The 25,804-nt window shown below is 34.8% G+C and overlaps 1 protein-coding gene and 1 pseudogene across 1 annotated transcript; both read left to right on the forward strand.

Annotated features, from left to right (window-relative positions):
- Nucleotides 1–2,267: 2,267 nt before the first annotated feature.
- On the forward strand, nt 2,268–22,688 carry LOC110312721 (vomeronasal type-2 receptor 116-like). Its single transcript, XM_021186562.1, is given in 6 exon segments — nt 2,268–2,485; nt 14,947–15,241; nt 15,578–16,369; nt 17,081–17,296; nt 19,603–19,726; nt 21,748–22,688. Coding segments are annotated over 6 exon segments (2,586 nt in total).
- A 204-nt stretch (nt 22,689–22,892) lies between these two features.
- LOC110283936 lies at nt 22,893–24,279 on the forward strand (annotated as a pseudogene).
- Nucleotides 24,280–25,804: the final 1,525 nt, after the last annotated feature.

The raw sequence follows: 25,804 nt of genomic DNA on the forward strand, positions 1-25,804 counted from the left end.
AAAAGTATTAAGGAATCTCTGTCTCACTCTTGTCTCTCATTTCTCTTCTGTGTAGTGTTAGGGTGTGAACAAATGGTAATTACGTGGTAAAGGAAAAAAAGGTAGAATATTGTATCTACATTTAGAATATGAAGATGACAATAGTCTGGAATTTCTTAGGTTGGTAATGATTTTTGTAAGATCTAAGTTGTTAAATAATTTAGATAAACAACAACATATCTTTGTTATTTCCCCAAGAAAATCCTTTCCCAAGGTCAGTGATTTAGACACTGCTATTGCCCAATCCATTAGAACTTTGAAGAAGTGCCTGCTTGCTAAAAGAGGATTTATTTTTCTTTATCTCTGGGAAGATCAAGTTTTTTGCATTCTATTAATATAGAACTGGAACCCCTTCCCATGTCAAAGTCAAGCTGGCTACTACGACTTCTTTATTGTTTCCTGGAAAACAGTTTTGGCAAATTATAATTATTCTTTTCCCTTTAATTGATCGAGTGACTATTTTCGTTTCTTTTCTGTGCCTATTTTCATGTTCAGTTAAGTGGCTTGTCTCCTTATATACTATGCCCATGATTAAATGTTTAATTTGATAATAAGAAAGCTTGAATTTAAAATCCTTATTTTGAGCTTCAATACCTATAAAAGCTACTACTATAAACTGCTCATAATAAGAACTTCATGTTGAAATTAATTTACCTTATAAATGATCAAATCCTTTAGTGCATTCCAAACTACCACTGTAGTCATGCTCAGAATTGATGCACTTAATTACAGGAATAAGCCTAACATTAATCGCTGAATATGTTTTGCAGCTTAAGCTTAGGATAACTAACAATAAACATGCAATATTTTTATATTTAGATAGACTTTAGACAGCTAGGTAGTTCTCATACACTACAGAGATCTTGATAATATGGCAGTTAAGATATTTTAATTAAAAAAAAAAAGCTTTTTGTGATAGAGAGACACATCATGTCAAGACAATGCTCTGAATCTCCTCCAAGGAAGATGATGGGCAAAAGTCAATCTTTACCTTGAGTTTGCTACAAATGTGTGAAAACTGTTCACTAGAATATAAAGTCCTTTTACCTTGACTTATGGAATACAGAGTCAAAATGGTTGATAAGCAAGGTACTGGATAGGCAATTACCCACATTTCCTAGACAAGGTAGGAGATTCCTCCAAATTTGTGCTTCACAGTCAGACATTCTGGACACAGCTGCCAAAATTGATGTCTCTACTGACACATGTAAACTTTCAGTGCCTGGCACAGAAGCCATTATGTATCTGACTTTTTTATGTTAAAAAGAAGCTGCACAACTTGCTTACTCAGGTGAAAATTTTCCTTCTCAGTAATTCTATGAATTTAAAAAGTAGATTAATGATAGACATCCCCAAGTAAAGAGCTTAACATTAATCAGCAAAGTACTGATAATATTATGATAGTCATAAACCCCAAAACTAACATTTCCTTAGCTTATCTTCTAAGTATAAAATTTAAATGCACTTTTCATTGTGCTCATTTGACTTAAATCCTTTACAGAACTTTGAACTAAATAAGATAGAATGGAAACAATTCGATCAACGTTGTAAATACAAATGATCTACACATTGTAATAATATTTCTTGCCATTCTCATGTTTTCTTATTGTAAAATGTTTACAGATATTACACATAAAGTCCCTGACTCAGACCAAAAGCAGGAAATGTTGGGATTGCCTATACCAATGCATATTGTATCAACTGTCTTGAAGGGTGTTTTGCATAATTCACACTTGTTATTCACCACCAAAAGCACTGCAATATGTTAATTTTGAGTGCTTATATATGCAATGCTTTCATTTTAGCCCTTTCCTTTTTCAGTTAGTTGGACACCTGTGATGGAACCTGTGGGGATCAGCATAATTTTTTTTTCATATTAAAAGTTTCTTGCTTCATATGGTTAGCCAATTCATCCCAAGAGAATATCAACACTGAGCTCTTGGTGTTTGTAGTCTTTTATGAAGTCATAGTGCTTTTGGGTAGTGAAGAATATGAACAAAGTTATTTCCCAATTTGTTTTTCACTTGAAGAGAGGGCCTCATCAGTAGACTCCATGGGAAAAGATAGTTTAAAAATTCTCAATGGCATTCTCAATCCCTTGGAATGATTAGTGTGACTGACTGAGTCATAAACAAATTCAAAATATTTGTTCATATTCACAAAATCATAAACTGAGCATTTATGTACTGGATACTGTTCTGAATCAATCAGTTCCATGTACTAATAGGATGTTCTCCTGTATTTTTATCTTCTGTCTCTTGCAAATTCCCAAATTTATCTCTGCTATTATGTTTAATATCAGTAGATGTTATTACATAATTTCTGAAGAATTTCACCATGAAGGAGATGTTCTGCTTGGTGCCTTTTTCCCCCTGCATACTTTCTACACTGAGAAGAAAATGCCACATTCCACTCTACCATATCAATATTTGGACAATTACATACAGTACGTACAATTATTTATTTATTAAGTTTAGAATGTTCATGACTTAGAGGCTGTAGTCACTAAAATTTACTTATTGTTTATTTTTTATTATGACAAATTCACTCTTAGGGTTTCTAAAATCTTTTTATCAGTTTTATTTTCCTGGTAGATTATTTTCCTCATTCGGGGGAAAGGAAATGGAAACTTTAACTGTATTCACTTTAGTTTTCTTCTTTGGATGTTAACCATAATCTCTTATTTGCCATTCATGTTATGTCACAATGTCTGAATACTTTTCAGTGTTATGATTTCCAGGTAGAATGATTTATTCCTCATCATTACCTTGTTGTTCTTAGTAATTTGAAAAACTTGACTGTACCTGTGATATTAGATTATGTCACTAAACACAATAAGTTCTGAGTGTTTGTTGAGATACTTGAGTGAAGAGGTCATGTGTGTTACATGCAGTTGATTCCAGAGTTAACAATGTCACAAATAGTTATGAATATTTCTGTGCTCTGGAGACATTTGGTCTATCTCTTGTTTTATTATTAGTGTTTGATAATTTACTTTTTATTCTCAGCTTTCCTGTGTTCACCTGTTTACTCCAGGTGTACTTATTCTCATTTTAATGTATGTGTCTACCAAGACTTAGTGACTATGAGTTTCATCTTGGTGCTGTTTCTTAGCGTTAAATACTCCAGGTTAATGGATAGTGTCACACAGGTATTGCTGATCTGTACAAAAATATTCATGTATGTTTCTCAATAAAGTAAATAAAATGTTTTATGCAAACCAGATTTTTCCTTTCCTAAGAATACTTTCTTATATCTGTATGGATAGGCATGGAAATAGAACAATACCACTTATAAACTCCATTACAATATGTGTCAGAAATCAACATGTAGAAAATGACCAAAGGAAATACATGAAGGATTTTAGAATCTCCAAAAATGAATTTGTCAAAATAATAATTAGAAAAATATGGTGTAAAGGTTATTTATGCTCTATGATGCACTGTGGTTGTTAAAATTTTTTTTGAAGTATTAAGGCATTGAAATAAAGACAATGGAGGTGAAAAATGTTTAGATACAAATTAAATCTTAATGGTTTATTTGTTTGACAAACTTATTCTGAATTTGTAAAACATATCAAATACAGGTATATAAAAGTTGTTATTTGAATAAAATATTTCATAGCATTTCTAATTTTTAAGGGAACCACATGTTGACTAAAAAGAAATCATAATGTTTTCTCATATGCTTAGTAGATAGGGCAACTTTGGATATTGGATAGGGCCTCTTCTACATTATTATAGTTAATGCTCCTCATGAATTCACATTTCTGGTGCCTTATCTTCTCAGCAGTTCTGGTATCAATGTGTATGTGTATGTGCTTCTCTTAATATTGTGCAACAGCAAGACCTTCACTGAAAAGACTCTACTTCCTGATATGTGAGCAATTAGTCTGGTTTAGTCATAAATAAGAGGATTGATTCCTGAGAAAAACACTGTTCTTGCACAAAAATCAGAAAAACCTAAGCTAAATTAGGACACAATTCATTCACTTTTATTATAATGTATTAAGTGTATTTGTTGTATATACTGTTCCTTATGAGTATTGAATAATTTTAAGAGAAAAATGGCTTAGTTTATAGTCATATGCATGGTACAGTCTTTTCAAATTTGTTATCACATTCATTATTTGAATAAGTGTACATTCTTTTGATGTAGCCCACATTTGTAGGTGAAGGTAAAATTGTTCTTACAAATCTTCTCATCCTGGAATATGTGTGCTAAGATAAAGACTAAGTCCCCAGGTAAAGCACTAGGATCCTGCAAGGTATAAGTCATATTATTGGCCAATTTGTTCAATGCATTGGTTAATATATCCTGAATATTTTCAAGTCAAACTGAAAAATTTCTCTAGTGGTTTATGAGAGTGTATTATTTTCCTTCACAGCAAAGATAATATGGGTTTGAACATATACATCAAAATTAATTTCAAAAATATATATTCAATTTTACTCTTCATAGTTTGATAAAATTGATGTATCATAAGTTATTTAATTCTAGGCTATTTTGTTTTTAATATAGTATTTTAGTATTTTACTGGAGCTATTCACCAATGTGAATAATTTTACATATTAAAGGACAAGCCAATTTTCTAGAATATTTCTCATGCAGAAAATGCCATTCTGGATCCTTTCTACCATGTTTTCCCTCATGTATATTAGTGATAAATATGGCTGTATTCATAACTATATTGTGATTCTGATTCAGCTTTAAAATTGATGTCACTCTTTCTTTGAATTTCAGATATGAAGTTTTTCAGTTCAAAAACATAGAATGATTTTGCATGAAAACACAATTCCTTCATGGCCTTATTTTTATTTGAATTAATTATAAAAGTTCCTCCTTGGAGTTTACCCTGCTATAAACACTGGCCTTCATTCATCTAATTTCCACTTTTGATTGGCAGTAATGTCTTTTTTTGTAAGCTCTCTTTTTCTCTGTGTGTATTCTAATGAAGATATAACCTGAACAGGTATATTCAATCAAATTTAAAAATACAATGAAAAAGAGATCATAGCATATACGGCAGGCTTTGTGGCATAAGTTTGTTTCGCAAGTCTTCACTGTGGTAAAGACTGATTGTCCTTTTTGTCAGCAATGTAAGGATTATTTTACCATTAATCTTACAGGAGTGGATTGTGCAACCAACTAAAACATTCACATTACATAAGTAATAAGATATGTGCAATTTTATTTTATGTAAAATATTTACTAGGGAAAATTAAAATCTTTCCTATGGAAGAATATTTTATCTCGAGTAAACTATTTCACAGCATTCGTTAGTTACCTGCAATTGTGTGTTTGTGTGTGTGTGTGTGTTTCTTCTCTAAGTTTAAGCTCCTTCTGAGCATTTAATGAAAGTTGAGTCCATGAAATCAAAACGAGAGAAAAACTGCATAAGAATTTGCATAAATAATGAAGAGAGAAATGATACAATCATTTTATAATCTTAAGAAAATAAAGATAAAATTGTTTTATTTTCAAAATATGTTTATTATAGAGCATTTGCATTATAAGTTAGGTGTGCAAAAGAGAGGGATAAAATCTGTTTTGTTTTGTTTTTTTATGTTGCTTCTGATCATTGTTCTGTGACTGTAGATTTTGAGTTCCTCTGCTCTATTAGTAGTGATTACTACTTAATTCCTCACATGTATGGAATTATCAAAAATCATATGTCTCTTTAAAGATTTAAATGAATTTACTTGAGTATGTAATATTTATACATTAGAATATGTCATTGATTTTATTTATCAAATTAAACATCCTATTTATCAATTCTTTTCTTTTGAAATATATTATTTCATTTATATTTGTATCTGCATTTATTTAAAATTAATATTTGCTAATATTTTGTCATTTTGTTTCTGATATCAAAGAACTTTATTAATCATTCAAGTAAAAAATGAAGTTAATTTCAAAACACATGCATCCATTCACAATATAGCAGCATAGGTAATTTCCTAGATATACTCAATTAGGTACATAAAGCCATTTACCTATAGCCAGGCTGCCAGGCTGGTGATCTTCCTTTTTATGTTTCAACACCTTTATTACTTGAAATCATATTGATATTATTATGATTACCTTTTCTCTTTCTTTTGTGTGTATTTGTGTCTTTGTTTATGTGTGAATATAGAGCTTTCCATATTTTCACCCATTGATTCCATTAATTGTATTGGATTCTCAAGGTCTGGATGTTTGTGAGCTGCGTAATACTATTTCTGCAAATCAAACTTGGATTCTCTAGGAAAATGTCACCCTTAATTGCTGAGCAAGTCCTCCTCCCCACCATAAATTTTTTTCTTGAAAATCTTAATAATGATAATATATTTACACGTATTAGCAATTCAGTGCATGGATCATATTCTCTAAAGCCCTCAACAAATCCAGTATCAACCCTCTCTGCCCATATATCACATCCCCAACTTTAAATTTTGCCAGAAGCCATCATAGAACAGGGTAATAACTACCAGGTGATCTTCCTGAAATGATTTCACTTCAGATTATATGTATGATGAAGCTCCAACAAGTAATGTCTAGGAATAAATTAGTTTAGGAAAAATCCCTGCTGTAAATATGCTTTTCTAGTTATGATCAAACATACATGACAATCACTAGGTATTTGCCCACTTCTTTGATCAGATCTCTGCAGATTGAGAAAGATGTACTGTCTTGTCATGATGCTATATAGACAAATAGATGACTTTTAATTCTTTTTTTTTTTGTTAGATATTTTCTTCATTTACATTTCGAGTGATATCTGGAAAGTCCCCTATACCCTCCCCCCGCCCTGCTCCTCAACCCATCCACTCCTGCTTCCTGGCCCTGAATGATGATCCTATAAGAATTCATGAAATTATATTGTTGTTTATTAAACTTCTTTTTTATACTGGGACTCCTATTAGGTCCTTTTCTGATAGTCATAACTGCAATGAAAACCCTGACAGTCTCATACATGTCACCAGTTAATTGCTTCTCAATAGGAACCACACTTTCTACTACTCAGAGCACATTCCAAGAGGTTGTAAAACAAGTAAGCAAAGGTCATAAAAAGGGAACTATAATATATTATAGGTGCCAGAGCAGAACATAAAATATTGACTGTGTTTATCTATATAAAACTTCACTAATAACTTAGTTATGGTTTTTAGCTTTCAGTGAACCTATGGAGCTGTGACAGGTGATGAAAGCTTAGACACATAATTACTCCTAATGGATATGCATGTAAACATTCTCTGTTGTAAACGTCTATTTCAATTTATGATTTAACTTATGTGTGAACTTGTGATAAAATTTTTAACATATGATCATGTATCTTGGAAGATATATAAGTTCTAAGGACAAAGAGAAGGTTTAGAGGAACTGAACTGAGGAGACTATTTATGTACGTATGTATGTATGTATGTATGTATGTATGTATGTATGTATGTATGTGTTTATTGGACAGAACTCTTCTTAGACAAAGAGGAAAAGAAGAAAAAAATTCACTTGCATCACTTAGGATCTTTCTGCTTTTCCTGATTTTCTCAGATACCTTTCATTAGATATGATTTTCAACTTAGAAATAATCTATATAATCACTTTTCAAAGTGTCCCGTTTTCTTCCTGAGACATTTGATTAACAGACTGAAAGTTTAGTGCAGCACAGTTCCTGATGATATAGATCAAAGGCCACATCACTTCATCCCTAGGTGCCAGGCTACTGATGTAAATCTCCCAAACCAGCAGCTTTTTACCCTTAGAAAGAGCAAGAATTTTTTTCAGACATTTTAGAAGTTATGATCAGTGTTTCAATATAGTTACAGAGGTAGAAATTCTGGAGACCCTCAGACTTTAAAGCCGCATTAGAATCCTACTCTGTGCTCTGTATTTACCCGATCTAGGTTGGGAGGCTCCTGGCATCGAAATTAGTACATTGGAGCATGAACTTTGAAGAAGGTAAGTCCACACAGATAAAATTATCGATTGGACCTTGCAATCCCCTTGGCCAGGGAGTGTGTGATTATGGTAGGTGAGAAAAAGGAGTAGATATTACTTACTGGCATCAACATAAACTGATATTGGGTACCATAAGCACTGGGGTTAAGCCAAGAGCCATCAGATTTTACATGAAATTGCCTGCTGCCATCAGTAGAGGTGGATTGTAGGTTGGGTTGGTTGATTTTCATCACTGCCCAGGGTAAGCCAGAATCCATCAACTCTGGATTGTGGGCATTTTGTGTATCTCTCACAATGGAACAAAGAGAATCTACCAACAGCGAGTTCTTTAGAGATATGATTAAGAATATTCTTAAAGGAAAAAGGCATTAAGGTTAGCACTACCCAGCTGACTGATGTTCTTCATTTGTAAAACGGACAGTCATTGGTCTCCTGGAAGGAGATCTTTAGATATGGATGCATGGGAGAAAACAGGGTTAGATATTAAAAGAAATTTACAGAGAATGTGAGAGAGATTAGGTGTACCCCTTACAACATTTGCTATTTGGTCTTTACTTAGGAAGGCATTGGCAGATGACAAAAAAGCCATATGTGCTTATGAAACATTAGATTCACCTCCTTGTGAGGAGACTACTGTTTGGAACAGGACCTAAGAACAATGTTTATTCCTTGACAAAAATAAATGTCTGAGAAAAGCAGCTCAGGAGTGGGTAGTGATAAATCAAAAAAGGAAAAATCAATCTCTGAGGAGGAAACTGACACAGAAAAGAAACTAAGAAAATATCATAAACATAAGTGGCCTACCTTGCAGAATTTAAATATAATTCATTCCATAAGACTCCCTGAAAAATATAAAAGGAAACCTGAGAGGTCTATCACATTTTCTACTGGTGTGCTCCAAGTTCTGTAACAGGGTAGATTGTTAGGCTGTTTCCCAGTAAGTATGGAGAATAATACACAGAATAAGGGTCTCTTATGGGAACCCTTAAAATTGCTTGTGACTCTTCATGATTAGTTTAAAATAGATATAGCCTTCCTAAATATTGATGATTTTTTTCAGTGGATAGATATATAAGAACTTGCCTCAAATAGAGATATCTACGATGAAAAAAAAAGAGAGAGAATGGAAGAGTTAACATCTGAAATATTTATGGGAGTGAGGGAATGGTTTGAAGAAACAAATCACTAAAAAATGACAAAGAAAGGACTAGTAAAAATAGCAGCTGCAGTTCTAAAAGCTTGGAGATTCTTGCCCAATAGACACAAATATCAAAAGGCTTGCTAATATAATACAAAAGCCAGAAAAATATTTTCAGGACTCTGCTACCCTACCGCTAGAGGCTCTGAAGCATAAGATATTGTTTTAAAATATCTGGCCTTTGAGAATGCTACAATCCCTAGCCAATCTCTTCTAAAGATAATTTAAAAAATCATGAAATTTATTTAAAGCATGTGCTGAGGTTATTATAATTTCATACTTTCAAGGTGAACCCATTACAACAAACTCACAAGCCCAAAAATGGATTGGTGGCCTGAGGCTGTTGAATTACCTCTATTGTTTGAGGGGACTGAGATAGGTTCCTTACAGTTTCCCTGGTTTGAAAAGATTCCTGTGTTATTAGGTATTACATTAGCACCAGATAAGGCAATGCCATTTTTATGAAAGCAGTTTGGCACTCTTATGCCAGTGGTATCCTTTGAGACCAGAATACCCAGTTGGATTTCTGCTCTTAGTGGGGCTAGGAGCATTAACATTTATGGCACTTCCTGCCTTACTGGGGCATTATTTCCTTGTTACTTGAATAATTTTGTGAGCCAAGCCTGATTAATTAATTTAGTGGAAATGGGTCCTATAGACTCATTTGTGTGAATGCCTGGCCAATAATGAGTGGCCGTATTGGAGTAGCTGTGGCCTTGCTAGACTTGGTGTGTCCCTATGTAGGGGTGTTTTAGAACTCTGAGAAGCTCAATTGTACCCAAGGTCTTTAGTTCTGCTGCCTATGAATAAAAAATTAGAACTCTCAGCTCCTTGTCCAAGACCATTTCTGCCTGCACACTGCAGTGCTTCCCACCATGAAGAAATGGACACAAACTATGAATTGTCAGTTTTCCTTCATAAGATTTGTAATGGTCACTGGGTGCCTTCACATCCACCAAATGCATGAAAGACAGAAATTGATACTATAGAAAGGATTATTTCTTTGAAGGGCAATATTTTTATGTTTGGCGGAATATTGGCTTTGGGACTTAATTTTAGGAAAACAGTGAAATTCTTTAAGTGCTGCTTAATGAAACAACCAAAAAAGAATGTGGAAAAAGTTGTTGCTGATTGTAATTTGACCACTGTGATCCTGGCTCAAGTGGACACAGAGGAGATTAATATTAGTGTTTCCTAGAGATTGCTCTTCAGAGATCTTGGAAAAGAATGATTCTGTGTTGAGAGATGGGAGTGTAGGTGAGTGAGGTGGAGGGAAAGAGCCTGCATCAAGCCATATTTCTTCTTATGCTCTGGGCAGGCAGACACAGGCAGGCTGCCAGATGCTTTTCACTCAGTCCCAGGTGGGCATCTGGCTGTGTGAAGCCACTGGACTTCACTGACAGGGGCTAGACAAGGGGCAGCCCCCAATACAAGGGACCCCCGGTCGACACCCTCTCTCCTGGAGTTACAGGAGAGAGGCTCCCAATGCAGGTGAGAGTCCTTAGTCCAGTCCGTGGCTGGAGCACATAAAAGCCTTCTGATGGGTGGTTAGACACAGCTCATTAGAAGAAAACCTATCCCATCGTCCAAGCACAGTGGGCCTTGATGAACAGAGACAGTCTGTGGTTTTAGACAGTCTATGGTTTTAGAGCTTTATTGTAGAAAAGCAGTGGGAAAGAGAGAAGGTAAAAGAGAGAGACTGGCCATGGCCAAGAAGAGAGAAGGAGAAAAGGAGAGAGAGAGAAACAGAGAGAGAGAGAGAGAGAGAGAGAGAGAGAGAGAGAGAGAGAGAGAGAGAGAGAGAGAGAGAGAAGAAAGATTAGAGTGTAAGAAAGAGAGAGTAAAAGGGAGAGAGGGTAAGAGAGTGAGAGAAGAGAAAGAGTGAGGCGGGGCCAAGCTTATCATTGCTAGGTAACGAGGAGGAGTCTAGTGGGAGATAGTCTACGTGACTAAAAGCCATGCTTCTCCAGTGGGGGCTGTGAGGGCAGTAACTTCAATAGGAATTTTGAGTCCAGGAGACATGAGGAAAATCCTACTGTCACATGTAGGTGAATTATTACCACCGGGTACTGGGGCTCCACACCTCGTCTCAACTGGAGACCAGACTGTCTTTGCATAGCCCATTGCCCCACAATTCTACATTTTGACCTAGTAAAAAAATGACTGTGAAGCTTAAGTGTAGAGCTATAGATTTACTCCATTGGCAAAGGAAATCTCAATACAGCCTCTTATTGACAGTTGCATGTGGTCATTAATATTTAAGCATATGAAGACATAAAGAAAATTACAAAGCTGAGAACCAAAAATTCACAATGTATAGATTGAAGAGAAAAGTGTACTAAAAACAAACATTGATCTAATTCCTGTGTTCAAACACATACAGATTTTAAAGGAAAGCCTGATGCTAAATGGTATAAAGGTAGTGAAAATCTCTAGGCATAATTCTATCTAGCTATGTTTCCAATTTGTGAAAAGGAGTTTGTAGCCACAAGTCTTGTTTACAGATTGAGTTTCAATATCCAAATTTGAAAGTAAATGAAAGCAACAAAAGTAAAAAACTGGTGAAAAATTAATTTTACAAGGGAACCATTTACCTGCCCTAGCATGCAGCATAACCTCGCAGGTTCAGCCATGTAGTTATGACATTAATAATCAAAGATTGAAGGAAGAGGTTTTAAGATCTTTCTGTGAGACTAAGGACATGTGTTAAGGCCAGGATTATATTAGGAATGCCTGTGCAAGGAGGCTTAGAGAAACCATTATGTCAAACTCCAAAGGAAAAGCCTGAATTCCCTCATGAAGCTGAAGATGCAAGAGCTGTGGTCTAACAGCTCAGGAACACTGCTAACAGGGAATGGAAAAATCCCAAGAGAAAGAAGTGTCAACAGAGATGAAAGAAATTGGAACTGTAATGAACATTTTGAAATCAAACATGGGATTGCAGGTTTTGGAGTTTGTTTGGCTTGATTTTGATCTTGCTTTGATCTAGTATTTTCTAACTTTTTCTAACTATATTCTTTTTCTCAAATTTGAAATGGTATTGTAAATTCTGTGCCATTATATGATGGAAGTATGTGATGTAGTTTTTTATTTTAATTTTTTTAGGGCTATTACATTGCATGGTCGTATGAATTTTAGAATTTTAGAATAGACTTTGAAGTTTGTACTTCAAAAAAAAAACTTGAGGCTGTTTTAGATTATAGGAATTAAATTGGATTAAATGCATTTTGCAATATTTTATGGCTGTAGAACTATCATGGTCAAGGAGTGGAATTTAGTGGTTAGTACAGGAATGACCCAATAGACAATTCTGTTTGATGTTTTGACAATGTTGAATGGTACTGTTAGGATGTGTAGCCTTGTTGGAATAGGCATGGACATGTTAGAGGACAGGTTTTACTCATTGGTGGGGTTACATGTCTGAAAAAAATAAGTCTAGCCAGCGTGCCCCAGTTTCTACTTTTGCTGCCTGTGGATTAAGATGCAAAACACTCAGATAAATTTTGAAGACCATTTCTTTCTACCTGTTCCCACTAAGATGATAATAGACTAAAACCCTGAAATTGTAAGCTAGGCCAGTTAAATGTTTACCTTTACCTTTAGCCATACTCATTGTGTTACCTCACAGCAATAAAACACTCAGAAGAATTCCCTCTTAGATAGGGGTTGGATTTCTTGGTGAACTCCATTCTTCTTGCTGGTGCTTTGATTCACTTGACCATTCACAGGTAACTGCCATTTTTAACATTCAATGTGGAATCATAAATAAAACTTTCCAGTTGTCTTGAGAACACATTTTTTCCCCTGAGGTTATTGATAACTTCTGGTCCTTAATTACTTTGCACTGCTTTTGCACTAAATTTTTAACCATTGGGGAAGGAGAAAAATAAATACAATTAAACCTTAATGAAGTTTGTTTTCTGTGACCAACGCACTTTGACAGAGAAATTAAGTTATACATTCTTGTGAGTAGGGATTTGGGGCCTTTTGAAGTAAAATGTATTTTTTTCACAAAAGTTATTATTAAGTAGATGAAGAGATGTTCCAGAGAGTAGAACTCTCCAAGTGAAAGAAAATGAGTTCATAGCCCCTAAAAGATTATGAGTACATGCCTGTAATTCAGTGATTATATGGAGGGTAGGAGAGAGAAACAAGGGAATCTACAATGGTTTGCTGTGTAGAGATCTAGGCATATGTGATAAGAAAAAAAAAAATACAGCAGTTAGATATTATGGTGCAAGTCTTTATTCTCAGTACTCTAGAAAAAAAAAATGACAGGTATTTCTGAGTTCAAGACCAGTGTGATATACACAAAACCTTACAGTCAAATCATAGATGTTGTGTTGATGAGTAAATCAAGCATGCAACTGAGCACTAAGTTAATGAAATTCATAAATGCATAAATACATAAAATGAATAAAATATACTACAAAAGGTGAATAGCTAGGAATGAACCTGGGGTTGTCTTGTTTTGATTTCATATTTTCTGAGCTCCATATAACTGTAGATACTAAGAGACAAGCATGCACACAGAATCACATAAAATCACCATAAAGAGACATTATAATACAAATATAAATAGCATGGTGCTACATTCATTTAATCACATCTATTCATATACAGAAGCAGAAACAAGCTTTTCTTTATTTTATTTTATTTTTATTAGATATTTTCTTTATTTACATTTCAAATATTATCCCCTTTCCTAGTTTCCCCTCTAGTTTCCCTATCCCCTCGCCCCTCACCTTGCTCACCAACCTACCCACTCCTGATTCCCTGCCCTGGCATTCTCCTATACTGGGGCATATAACCTTCACAGAACCAAGGGCCTATCCTCCCATTTATGACCAGCTAGGCCATCTTCTGCTACATATGCAGCTGCAGCCATAAGTCCAGCTATGTGTTTTCTTTGCTTGGTGGTTTAGAGGGAGTTACAGAGACAAAGTCTGAAGCAGAGATAGAAGTAATGACAATCCAGAGACTGCCCCACCTGGGGATCTATCCCATAAACAAATACCAAAACCAGACACTCTTGTGAATGCCAACAAGAGCATAGTGACAGGAGCCTGATATAGCTGTATCCTGAGAGGATCTACCAGTGTCTGACAAATACAGAAGTGGATGCTCACAGCCATCCACTGGACAGAGCACAGGGTCTGCAATGAAGGAACTAGAGAAGGTATCTAAGGAGCTGAAGGGGTTTGCAGCCCCATAGGAGGAACAACAATATGAACTAACCAATATCTCCAGAGCTCCCTTGAAAGCAGGATTTTCTACAGTTGTTCTATGATACTAGTAATTCCATACTGCCATACTCAAAAAATAAAATTATTTCAGAGAAATTGCTAAAATGATCTCATGCAATGAAATTACCTATAAAATATTATTTAATTAAGATATTGTCTTTAAAAACTGGTTATGTTGATAATAAAGTAGTGGGTTTTCATATCTGAAGATCACAGAAAGCCAGGGATCTAGATTCCAACAGATCTGCCTTTTGGGGAAAAATGATTCCTTACTTGTTTAAAGAATGTGCAAAGAATCAAGTTATGAAATATTAATAATATATGCTTAGAGGATTTATAAATAGTGAGTAGTAGGGGAAAAGATCTTGCCTAAACTTATATTACTAATCTTGTTCATCTATTCATGGTGAAGAAATTAATTTACATGTTTTATAAATTCAAATTTGAACTATAAAATTTACTGTATTAAATATGTATGTGGTTCACATCAACATCCTTTTGTGTGTTTTTATGCCACTTACACAGGTATAACTTTAAGAACTACCAGTATATTCTGGCTCTGCTATTTGCCATTGAGGAGATCAATGGGAACCCTAATCTTTTACCCAACATATCTCTTGGATTTGATTTCTACAATGTCAGATTCACTGAGAAGGACACTCTTATGAATGCTGGTATTTGGCTCACAGCCCATGTGGAGAGAAAGGTTTTACCTAATTACAATTGTAAAAAGAGAAATTTTACTGCTGCCTTCACAGGAACATCATGGATAACATCTGCTCAAATTGGGACATTGCTTCACCTCTTTAAATTTCCACAGGTGGGAAAATTTTGATTGTGGGGACTAAGAGTCAGTTCTCTTTCTTCATAGTATAGGTATATTTAAACTGAAAGAGTGATTGATCAATTATCCACACATCAAAGCAATACAGAGACCCATAGAATTCAATCCAGCTTTCTCTTGCTTGTAAGAAAAAGGTTGATGAAGTAAATTTAACCATGTAAGGCCTTGGAAATTAGAGGTTTAACATAAATTTCTGTAAAATGTAGTAAATGGAATGTCTCTTTAAAATGTTTTCCTGATATCATCTACTGCTTTAGGAATAAAATTTTGTTTGCTATTAATATTCTTATTTTTCTTTCCACATCTCTTCAGATTACTTTTGGACCTTATGATCCGCTCTTGAGTGACCATGGTCAGTATTCTTCACTCTACCAGATTGCCCCCAAGGACACATCTCTGACACTTGCAATTGTTTCTTTAATGGTTCATTTTAGGTGGTCTTGGGTTGGTCTCATCCTTCCTGATGACCACAAAGGAAATAAAGTGCTATCAGATTTTAAACAGGAGATGGAGAGAAGAAGAATCTGCATAGCTTTTGTAAAAATGATTCCAGCTACATGGACTTCATATTTTACCAAATTCTGGCAAGATATGGAAGAGACAAATGTAATAATTATTTATGGTGACATTGATTCTCTAGAAGGTCTAGTGAGAAATATTGGGCAAAGGTTATTGACATGGAATGTTTGGGTCATGAACATTGAGTACAATATTAAATTAATTACTGATTATTTCTTCTTAGACTCATTTCATGGAAGCCTTATTTTTAAGCACAACTTTAGAGAGAATTTTGAGTTTACCAAGTTTATTCAAACAGTCAATCCTAGTAAATACCCAGAAGACATTTATCTTCCTAAGTTGTGGTATTTGTTCTTCAAGTGCTCATTTGCTGATGTTAACTGTCATGTGTTGGACAACTGTCAAAGCAATGCTTCTTTAGATATATTACCTAGTCACATATTTGATGTGGCCATGAGTGAAGAGAGCACAAGTATTTACAATGGTGTATATGCTGTGGCTCACAGCCTCCATGAGATGAGACTTCAGCAATTACAAAGGCAACCATTTGAAAATGGAGAAGGGATGGAGTTCTTTCCATGGCAGGTAATAACCTTTCTATTATATTTTATTTTCAAAACTCTAACATATGAGATTTGTAACAACACTACTAGGTATTGTAAAATTCAGTTTATGTTGTCCATAATCACAGAATATTTTGTATTTATAACCTTATGTAGAAGGCAAGGTGGATTTAAGTGTATGATGTTGCAAAATGGTGTGCAAGATACAGGGAGAAAATGTGCTTAGTCACAATTAAGTTCCTGTCATCACTATTAGTCTGTACAATCTTCTAATGGTAATAGTTGCAATTAAAAAAGCCATTGCTTTATATATTTGTTACAAGAATAATTAAAACAGGGACACTTAAGTGAAACAATGTTGTTTGGTTTATTTATCAATGATGCCTTTTAATTAATTTTTAGACATTAGCATCCTCATTTTAGACTCTGGTCCTCAGAAGATATTCTAAAATCAAGTGGGTATTGCTAGGTTTCAAAGAGTTGATCTTTTCAAAGATCAGTTGTCATTGATTTCTTTCTTGAGCTTGGTTCAAAGTTTTCACGTGAAGATGAATAATACTTATAAGCAGAATTTTATTCTCAATAATCACATTTTCACTATCCAATCATTAGTGGAATCTTCATTAATGTTGATGTTCACTTCAGAAATTATGAACAATAAGATGCATTCCAAAACTCACATTTTATTTAGCCCCTTGGACACAATGCAATATCAATTATGTTTCTCTTTCAGCTTAACACTTTTCTGAAGAATATTGAGGTGAGAGACAACAGGAGTTTTGATTGGAAACTGGCAATAGATGCCGAATATGAAATTCTTAACCTTTGGAATTTACCAAAAGGTCTTGGACTAAAAGTGAAAATAGGATCCTTTTCTGCAAGTGCACCCCAAGGTCAACAGTTGTCTTTATCTGAACAGATGATACAATGGCCAGAAATATTTTCAGAGGTGGGTTATATATTATCTAAATTCTTTGTGCTTATATTACGAACACAATTATGTTTTCTGAAATAATGATGATTGGCTTATGTTCCATTACACATTGAGGATAAAATAACATAAAGTAATACTAGTATACTGGTTTTTTTTTTCAGTTTCCTTGACAGAGCTATAGAAGTATATGGTGTTAAATTACTCCCCAATTGATAACTCATATAAGGATTAGGTTTCCTCCATTAGTCTCAAATTAGGGTTGGGACATGTAGTAAGAGGAAATTTTCATCTCCAAATGACTCATGTTCATGTGCTAGAGAAAAAGCTCTCATTTGGGATTAATATCATGAAACAATATCAAATTAATTTTGTATTCTATGTTCAAAAATCATGACCAAAAATGACTTTTATAAGAACGACTATATTTTGTTTTATGGTCTCAGAAGTATCAGTGTCTACGATGGATAGAAGCATGACAAAAATTGGTCATACTGGAGACAGGACTAAGAAACTGAAAGAAAATGATTCTATCCACATGTATTAACAGTAAATAAAATTAGAAACCTGGAAATGAGGAAATATTATAATATTTCAATTCCAAACCACTCTGTCATAATTTTATCAGCAAGTCTGAATCCCCTAAAGTTTCAACAATTTCCCATATGATGTCTTGAATAAGGAAATGAGCAGTCAAATGCTTTAACCTCTATGGAATACTTTTCTTTCAAAATACTCTAGCATGACTCCATTAGCATTCCTTAATTATCCTTTGATACTCAATATGTACTATCTCATCCAATGTTTAATGATAACGAAATAACTTACAGAACAATTTAAGGGTGCAGGGCTTTATATTTGAAAATGCATCATTTTTAAATGTAAGAGGGTGCTGATGATATAATATTCTCTGAATGCAGGAAACAATGAATACTGCAGCATTCTATCTCCTCTGCATTTATGATAGTTGTACAATAGTGACATTTCAAATTTAAGGGACCTCACCTTAGCTAAATTTATCTATATATTTCTTCCTGCAAATATACATTTGTTTGGTTCCATGATAATTTTAAATCCTCTCTTGTTGACAATCAATATTCACAATAATGGTGGAAGTTAAGATGCTCAACACAGGCATTAGAAAGTACAATAGTGTTAGAACAGATGTACACCATGGACTTCTATATCATGTGCCTAATCATTAATGTTTCACAAATTTGTTTATAACACATTAAGATTCCAGTTTTTTTTAACAGTATGATAATTCTCAGATCAAAATTTAAACACATTAACCTTCATGAGGGCATAAACTTTTATTTCTTTTTTACTTTTTTAAAAATTTCTTTGAAATTTTTTATTGGTTATTTTATTCATTTAAATTTCAAATGTTATCCCCCTTCCCATTTTCCTGTGTACATAGCCCCTATCCTGTCCCCCCTCACCATACTTCTATGAGTCCCCCACCTACCCCCATTCCTGTCTTACTTCCTTAGTATCCCCCTATTCTGGGCATTAGGCCTTCAGAACACCAAGGTCCTCCCACCCATTGATCCCTAATAAGGCCATCCTCTGCTACATATGCAGATGGAGCCATAGATCCCTCCATGATTATTCTTTGGTTGGTGGTTTAGTCCCTGGGAGCTCTGGATGGTCTGGTTGGTTGATATTGTTGTTATTCCCATGTGGTTACAAAACCCTTCAGCTCCTTCAGTCCTTCCCCTAATTCCTCCATTGAGGTCTTTATGCTCAGTCAAATGGTTGGCTGTAAGCATCCACATATGTGTTGGTAAGACTCTGGTAGAGCCTCACAGGAGACAGCTATATCAGGTTTATGTCAGCAAGCATTTCTTGGTATCAGCAGTAGTGTCTGGGTTTGATGGTAGCATAAGGGATGGATCCCCACGTGGGACAGTCTCTAGATGACCTTTCCATTAGTCTCTGTTCTACTCTTTGTCCCTGTATTTTCTTTAGATAGGAGCAATTCTATGTTAATATATTTGAGAAAGATGGGTGGCCCCTTCTCTCAATTGAGGGTCATACCTAACCTATGGATATGATATCTACAGGTTCTCTTGCCCCTTTGTGGGGAATTCCAGCTAATGTCATCCCAGTAGGATCATGGGAATCTATTGCTTTCCTGGCATCTGGGGCTTTCAGGTGGCTACCCCCAGTTTCCCATCCCAGATTACTATAATTAATCTTTTAATAACTCTAGGTTTTAATAACAATACTTTTCCCGTTAGTGCATGAACTTCAAAAACTCTATTATAATGATTTTTCTTAAAACTCTAAACATTAGAAAACATTCTTTTCATTCTTCTCAGATCCCCAAGTCTGTGTGCAGTGAGAGTTGTGTGCCCGGATTCAGGAAAGTAACCCTGGAGGGCAAGGCCATCTGCTGCTACAAGTGCACTCCTTGTGCAGACAATGAGATTTCTAATGAGACAGGTAAATGCAGATTTTATAGTTAATGTCCTATTTATCCATTTTATTCCACAATGTGCTAGCAAATCAAAAAGATTTGAGGGGAAGTCAGATATAAATTTTATATTATTTTTAAAGTAAATTAAATGTCATAATTCATCACCATCCCTTAAAAGATCTCACCACAACCATTATAAATCATTCCTGATATATATTTTTAATACAGTGCCAATATTGGTATTTGAAGATACAATATATTCCTGAGTACTTCTCCATGATGTTCATTTCACTCTGCCATTTAATACATTTTAATAAAATATCAATGTTAGTTTTTTCCAAATGTATTTCAATGATTTTTAAGAACCATCTCTTGTATCTTCATAGAGAATATTAACAGTTCATTTCTCATTTTTACTTGTTTGATAATTTCATATAATGTTTTCATCACATTCACCACTCTCACTCCTCCCAGATTTATGACTCCCTTCCATAAGTCCCAAAATTTGTAATTAAACTATCTAATACATTTCATGATACTCATCTATTAGGTACACACTTAGGTCTGTACATGTCACTTAAAGGTTGTTAACCAACTAGGTACTGTATACTAAAAAAGAAAACTAATTCTCCTCCCAGTAGCTAACAACTGCTCATACCTCAGTCTCTAGGGATGGGGTGTCTTCATAGATACCTCCAATATCTATGCTGAAATTAGGTCTAGGTTAAGCTGGCATGCATGTAACACATTTTTCATGTATTATGAATTTATTGGAACAATTTCTCTGTGCTCAAAAAATAGAGTTATTTTGTACACTGAAGGTCTTCCTAACTTTCTGTCTACTCTTGGATTAGAGTTTTACAAAACTTTTAATTGTTTTTGGTTTTGGTTTTGGTTTTGGTTTTGGCTTTGGTTTTGGTTTTGGTTTTGGTTTTGGTTTTGGTTTTGGTTTTGGTTTTGGTTTTGGTTTTGGTTTTGGTTTTGGTTTTGGTTTTGGTTTTGNTGGTTTTGGTTTTGGTTTTGGTTTTGGTTTTGGTTTTGGTTTTGGTTTTGGTTTTGGTTTTGGTTTTGGTTTTGGTTTTGGTTTTGGATTTGCTGAGAACAAACACCATGAGACAAAGGCAACTCCTAAAAGGAAAACATTTAATTGGGACTGGGTTACTAGTTCAGATTTCCAGTCATATGCTTGAAAACCTATTATTTGGTGATTTTTGATCACTATCTAATATAATAGGGTATAGTCCATAAATTCCACCAGAAAATGAGCAGAATTTCAAAACACAAGGAATTTTAAGGAGAAAAGGAAATTTATTATTTACATATAACAATTAATTATCAGAAATGGTTTTCAAAAAATTCTTCCTCTAATCTAGATAATTTTCCATATTTATGTTACAAAGGATATGTGAATCGTGAGTACTATCAGGGCCTCAGTAGGTTTTTGCAATCTAATTTAGTATTCCAGTTACTTTCAAAAGAGGTACAGCATTGTCATTAAAGGCAGAGTAATATTGTAGGAAAAGAGAACAGAGGTATTTCCTAGTACAATTTAAATCACAATTGTAACATTGTTAAGGAATTTACTATAAGTTGATGGATACCTGAAAATATAAAATACTAATCTTTAAAAAAAAAAAGTATAGCTTGAAAGTCTACATTTTTTCCCAGTGAACCTATTCCCAATTTTACATAAACTGGCTCAACAGAATGGACTGAGTGATTATTAAAATGTAAAAAGTAACAATACAGAGCTCATGGAGTTGTGAGTAGAAACTGAGGGAAAGGAAAGTATGTGATGGTAGTAATTAAAGAAAGGTTGCATCAAACCCTATTGTATGTGAACATAAATATGGAAAGAAATATGTAAGGAACAAGGTGAAGTTTATAAATCAAGAATTTTACATATCAGTGTACTAATTACATTGCCCCTGAGAAAACAAAGTACAGTCACTTCTGTGACAGTCGCTGTAGTTAGAAAAGTCTCAGCATAAAATGAATCTCCTTAGCCTAGATTCAAGGTCTCATGTTAACCTTCATTTCTAACCAGATGTAGATCAGTGTGTGAAGTGTCCAGAGGGTCATTATGCAAATACAGAGAAGAGCAAGTGCTACCAAAAATCTGTGAGCTTTCTGGCCTATGAAGACTCATTGGGGATGGCATTAGCATGCATAGCTTTGTGCTTATCTGCACTCACTGCCTTTGTTATTGGCATCTTTGTGAAACACAGAGACACTCCTGTTGTCAAGGCCAATAATAGAGCTCTGAGTTACATTTTGCTCATCACACTCACTTTCTGTTTCTTATGTTCTTTGAACTTCATTGGTCAGCCCAACATAGCTGCCTGCATCCTTCAGCAGACTACCTTTGCAGTTGCTTTCACTATGGCTCTTGCTACTGTGTTGGCCAAAGCTATTACTGTGGTCCTTGCCTTTAAGGTCAGTTTTCCAGGGAGAATGGTAAGGTGGCTAATGATATCAAGGGGTCCAAACTACATCATTCCTATCTGCACCCTGATCCAAATTCTTATTTGTGGAATATGGATGGCAACATCTCCACCATTCATTGACCAAGATGCTAATACTGAACATGGACACATCATCATTTTGTGCAACAAGGGATCAGCTGTTGCCTTTCACTCTGTCCTGGGATACCTCTGTTTCTTGGCCCTTGGGAGTTATACTATGGCCTTTTTGTCAAGAAATTTGCCTGATACATACAATGAATCCAAATTTCTGTCATTTAGTATGCTGGTGTTCTTCTGTGTCTGGGTCACCTTTCTTCCTGTTTACCACAGCACTAAAGGGAAGATCATGGTGGCTATGGAAGTATTCTCTATCTTGGCTTCCAGCACAGCACTTCTTGCCTTCATATTTGGTCCCAAGTGTTACATTATCTTGTTGAGACCAGACAAGAATTCCTTTAATCACATCAAGAAAAAAACTCACACTAGAAGGAAGATTTTTTCTAAAACATAGTTGAAAAAATAAATATAGCTTTTATGTTAACAACTTCATAAAAGGGGTCATTCATCTATCTTTATAAAATATGTTATACAGTTTTAGTGTGAAGGAAATTATATCAGGCTTTATTCCTTAATATAGCTATATTATAGTGCTATAGTAGCAAAGCCATACATTTTCTGTGTTTGAAAGCCACATTTGTGGTTCTTGCCCTGGTGCCGGCCATCTCTGATGCACACATCCACAGTCCACAGGCTGTTTCTGAGGCAGAGATGGTCAAGGCTCAGAGGCAGGGCGGGGGACCGCATAACAGCCTCTGACCTCTGGTACTGGAACAGCTGCCAGGAGACTGTTGGCAGCTTTGCGGTGATGTGTACTAGGTCAATGGCTTCTAAGAGTCCAGTTTGATTCATTTGATTCATTGGACTGGGAAACATGGGCAATCCTATGGCAAAAATATCATGTGAAACATGGCTAACCACTCATCCTTTATGGTGTGTTCCCTGATTTATGCAAATAGTTTAAAGAGGCTGGTGAATAGGTAGTGTCTTCTTTAGCAGAAGTAGTGGAAAAGCCTGACAGGATTATCACAATGCTGCTCTCCAGTATGAATTCGGTAGATTATTCTGGGGCAAATTGGGTTCTAAAAATAAAAGTAAAGAAAGGCTTATTATTAATAGATTCCAGTACTATTGATCCTTCAGTTCCAAAAGAATTGGTAAAAGAGACAGGCAGTGGTGGCAAATGCCTTTAATCCCAGAATTTAGGAGGCAGAGGCAGGTGGATTTCTGAGTTTGAGGTCAGCCTGGTCTACAGAGTGAGTTCCAGGACAGCCAGGGGTACACAGAGAAACCCTGTCTCAGAAAACTCAAAAAAAAAAAAAAAGAAAAGAAAGAAAGAAAGAAAGAACAAAAAGAAAAGAAAAGAAAAGAAAAGAAAAGAAAAGAAAAGAAAAGAAAAGAAAGGAAAAGAAGAAAAAAGAAAAAATGGCAAAAGAAGTTAAGAAAATGGAAGCTGTTTTCATGGACCTGCCTGTTTCCGATTGTGTAGGACCTGCTCAGTCTAGAAACCCTACATTTATAGTGGGAGGAGTTGAAGATGAATTTGCTGCTGCTCAATAGTTGCTGCGGTGTATGGGCTCCTATGTGGTATACTGTGGAACTGTTGGGACTGGGCAGTCTGCAAAGATATGCAACAACACGCTGTTGGCTATAAGTATGATTGGAATTGCTGAAGCTATGAACCCTGGAATCAGGTCAGGCCTTGACCCAAAACGATTGGCTAACATCCTGAGTATGAGTTCTGAATGATGCTGGTCCAGGGACACGTAGAACCCTGTACCTGGGGTTATGCATGGAGTCCCTTCTTCTAATAACTACCAAGGTAGATTTGGAACAACACTCATGGCTAAGGATCTGGGATTGGCTCAAGACTCTGCCACAGCACCAAGACCCTATTTCTCCTAGGATGCCTGGCCCATCAGACATACAGGATGATGTGTTCAAAAAGTTACTCAAAAAAAGTCTTCTCATTTGTCTTCCACTATCTAAAGGAGGAGGAGACCTTCAGACTGTGCCCTGGGGACCTGGACAGTGTTAGGAACCAAACTCTGTCCTGAACTTCCTCCAGCTCACTCTAGAAATAATGGGTTTAATAAAAATTCATCTGTCTGCTTTTACTTGTCTACATCACTCACAGCAATCCCAGGGAATTCTTATACATTTTAAATGCTGATGCTTTCATATTCCAGTTGATGGTTTCCACTAACTAGCCCAGTTGACCTTTTTAAAGTTTGAACCTTGATAACCTTCAACAAAACTGAGCACTCTGATCAGGACATTTTATATACTCAACTTTACAAATAAAACCAAATGTTTTGTCAACATGATGGAACCCACGGTACAGAGGAAAGAAATCAGTTATAGAGAGAAATTAGAGGGACATTTGCCCTGTTAACCTCTTGCTATTATTCCTTCATTCTGGGTTGCTGACTTACTGTCCAGGGCTTGATAGGTAAGAAAGTTTGTTGACACTTGTCTTCCTGTTTTGATTGTTACAATATCATAGTGCACCCTCCTGTTACAGCTTTCAGACTCAGCCAGCTTGCTTCTGTAATTTTGCTTCCTGTGCATTCTTACTAAAGAATTTAGTCCAGAACAATGACACCTTTAGAATGTCTCAGAGCCAATGATTATATTCCTTCTGATACATATTATATAATTCTAACTATAGTCATATTATTTTGGATTTTAATAAATTTCTATCTCAATTTTAAAACAAGAAAGAAAGAAAACCACAATTTCTGTGGTGATTCACCTTGACCTGATGGCTCCATTCCAGGATCATGTCAAATATTTGTGTCCTTTCTTGATATAAACTCTTTCTTTTCTTGTATTGTTTTAAGTTTATTGAACTTCATGAGTATTCTGTCTGTCTGAAATAGAAAAACATTTAGTTTTAAAATCCATTGGAATGTTTATTAATTAATCATACTAAAAACATAATTGTCATATAAGTAGTATGTAAATATATTATATATTCAATTTTCAATATACCATGTTAAAAACAATCAACATTATATATATATAGGTGTTTAATTGATTCAAAATGATCTGTTTGAATTTATGTTTTTATATTGAAATCCACCATCTGCCATAATTTAAATGAAATCTTGTATAATATAAACACATTCTAGTTCATGGCTTTATATTTTGTATACTAATTTAGTGTGAAGGTTCATTTTGTTTCCCAAAGTGTATTTTATTACCCAAAGTGAAATATGAGTCAACCAGAACAATCCACTTAGAGCCCATATTCAAAGTTTGACAAAGTTTGTGACATGTCCAGCTGGTTGAAAGTTAGCTGACTACATTCACATGCATTTAAATTTAGAAATTTACATATATACTATGTAGTATTTACTTTTCTGATGCATCAGCTCATTTGAGAATTGCTGGTGTCACAATTTGTTCATGTTGTATTTTGTTTCATTTTTAATTACAAGCTATTCACCTCATTTTTATTCATTCAATTTGCTCTCACCTAATTTTCTATACATTTGTATAAAATACTAAATAAAATCAAATATCACTTATAGCCTTCTATATTATTACTACTCATTCCTCCATGATTCATTAATATTT

The sequence above is a fragment of the Mus caroli genome, chromosome 17, assembly GCF_900094665.2.
Source record: "Mus caroli chromosome 17, CAROLI_EIJ_v1.1, whole genome shotgun sequence".
Taxonomy (NCBI): Eukaryota; Metazoa; Chordata; class Mammalia; order Rodentia; family Muridae; genus Mus; species Mus caroli.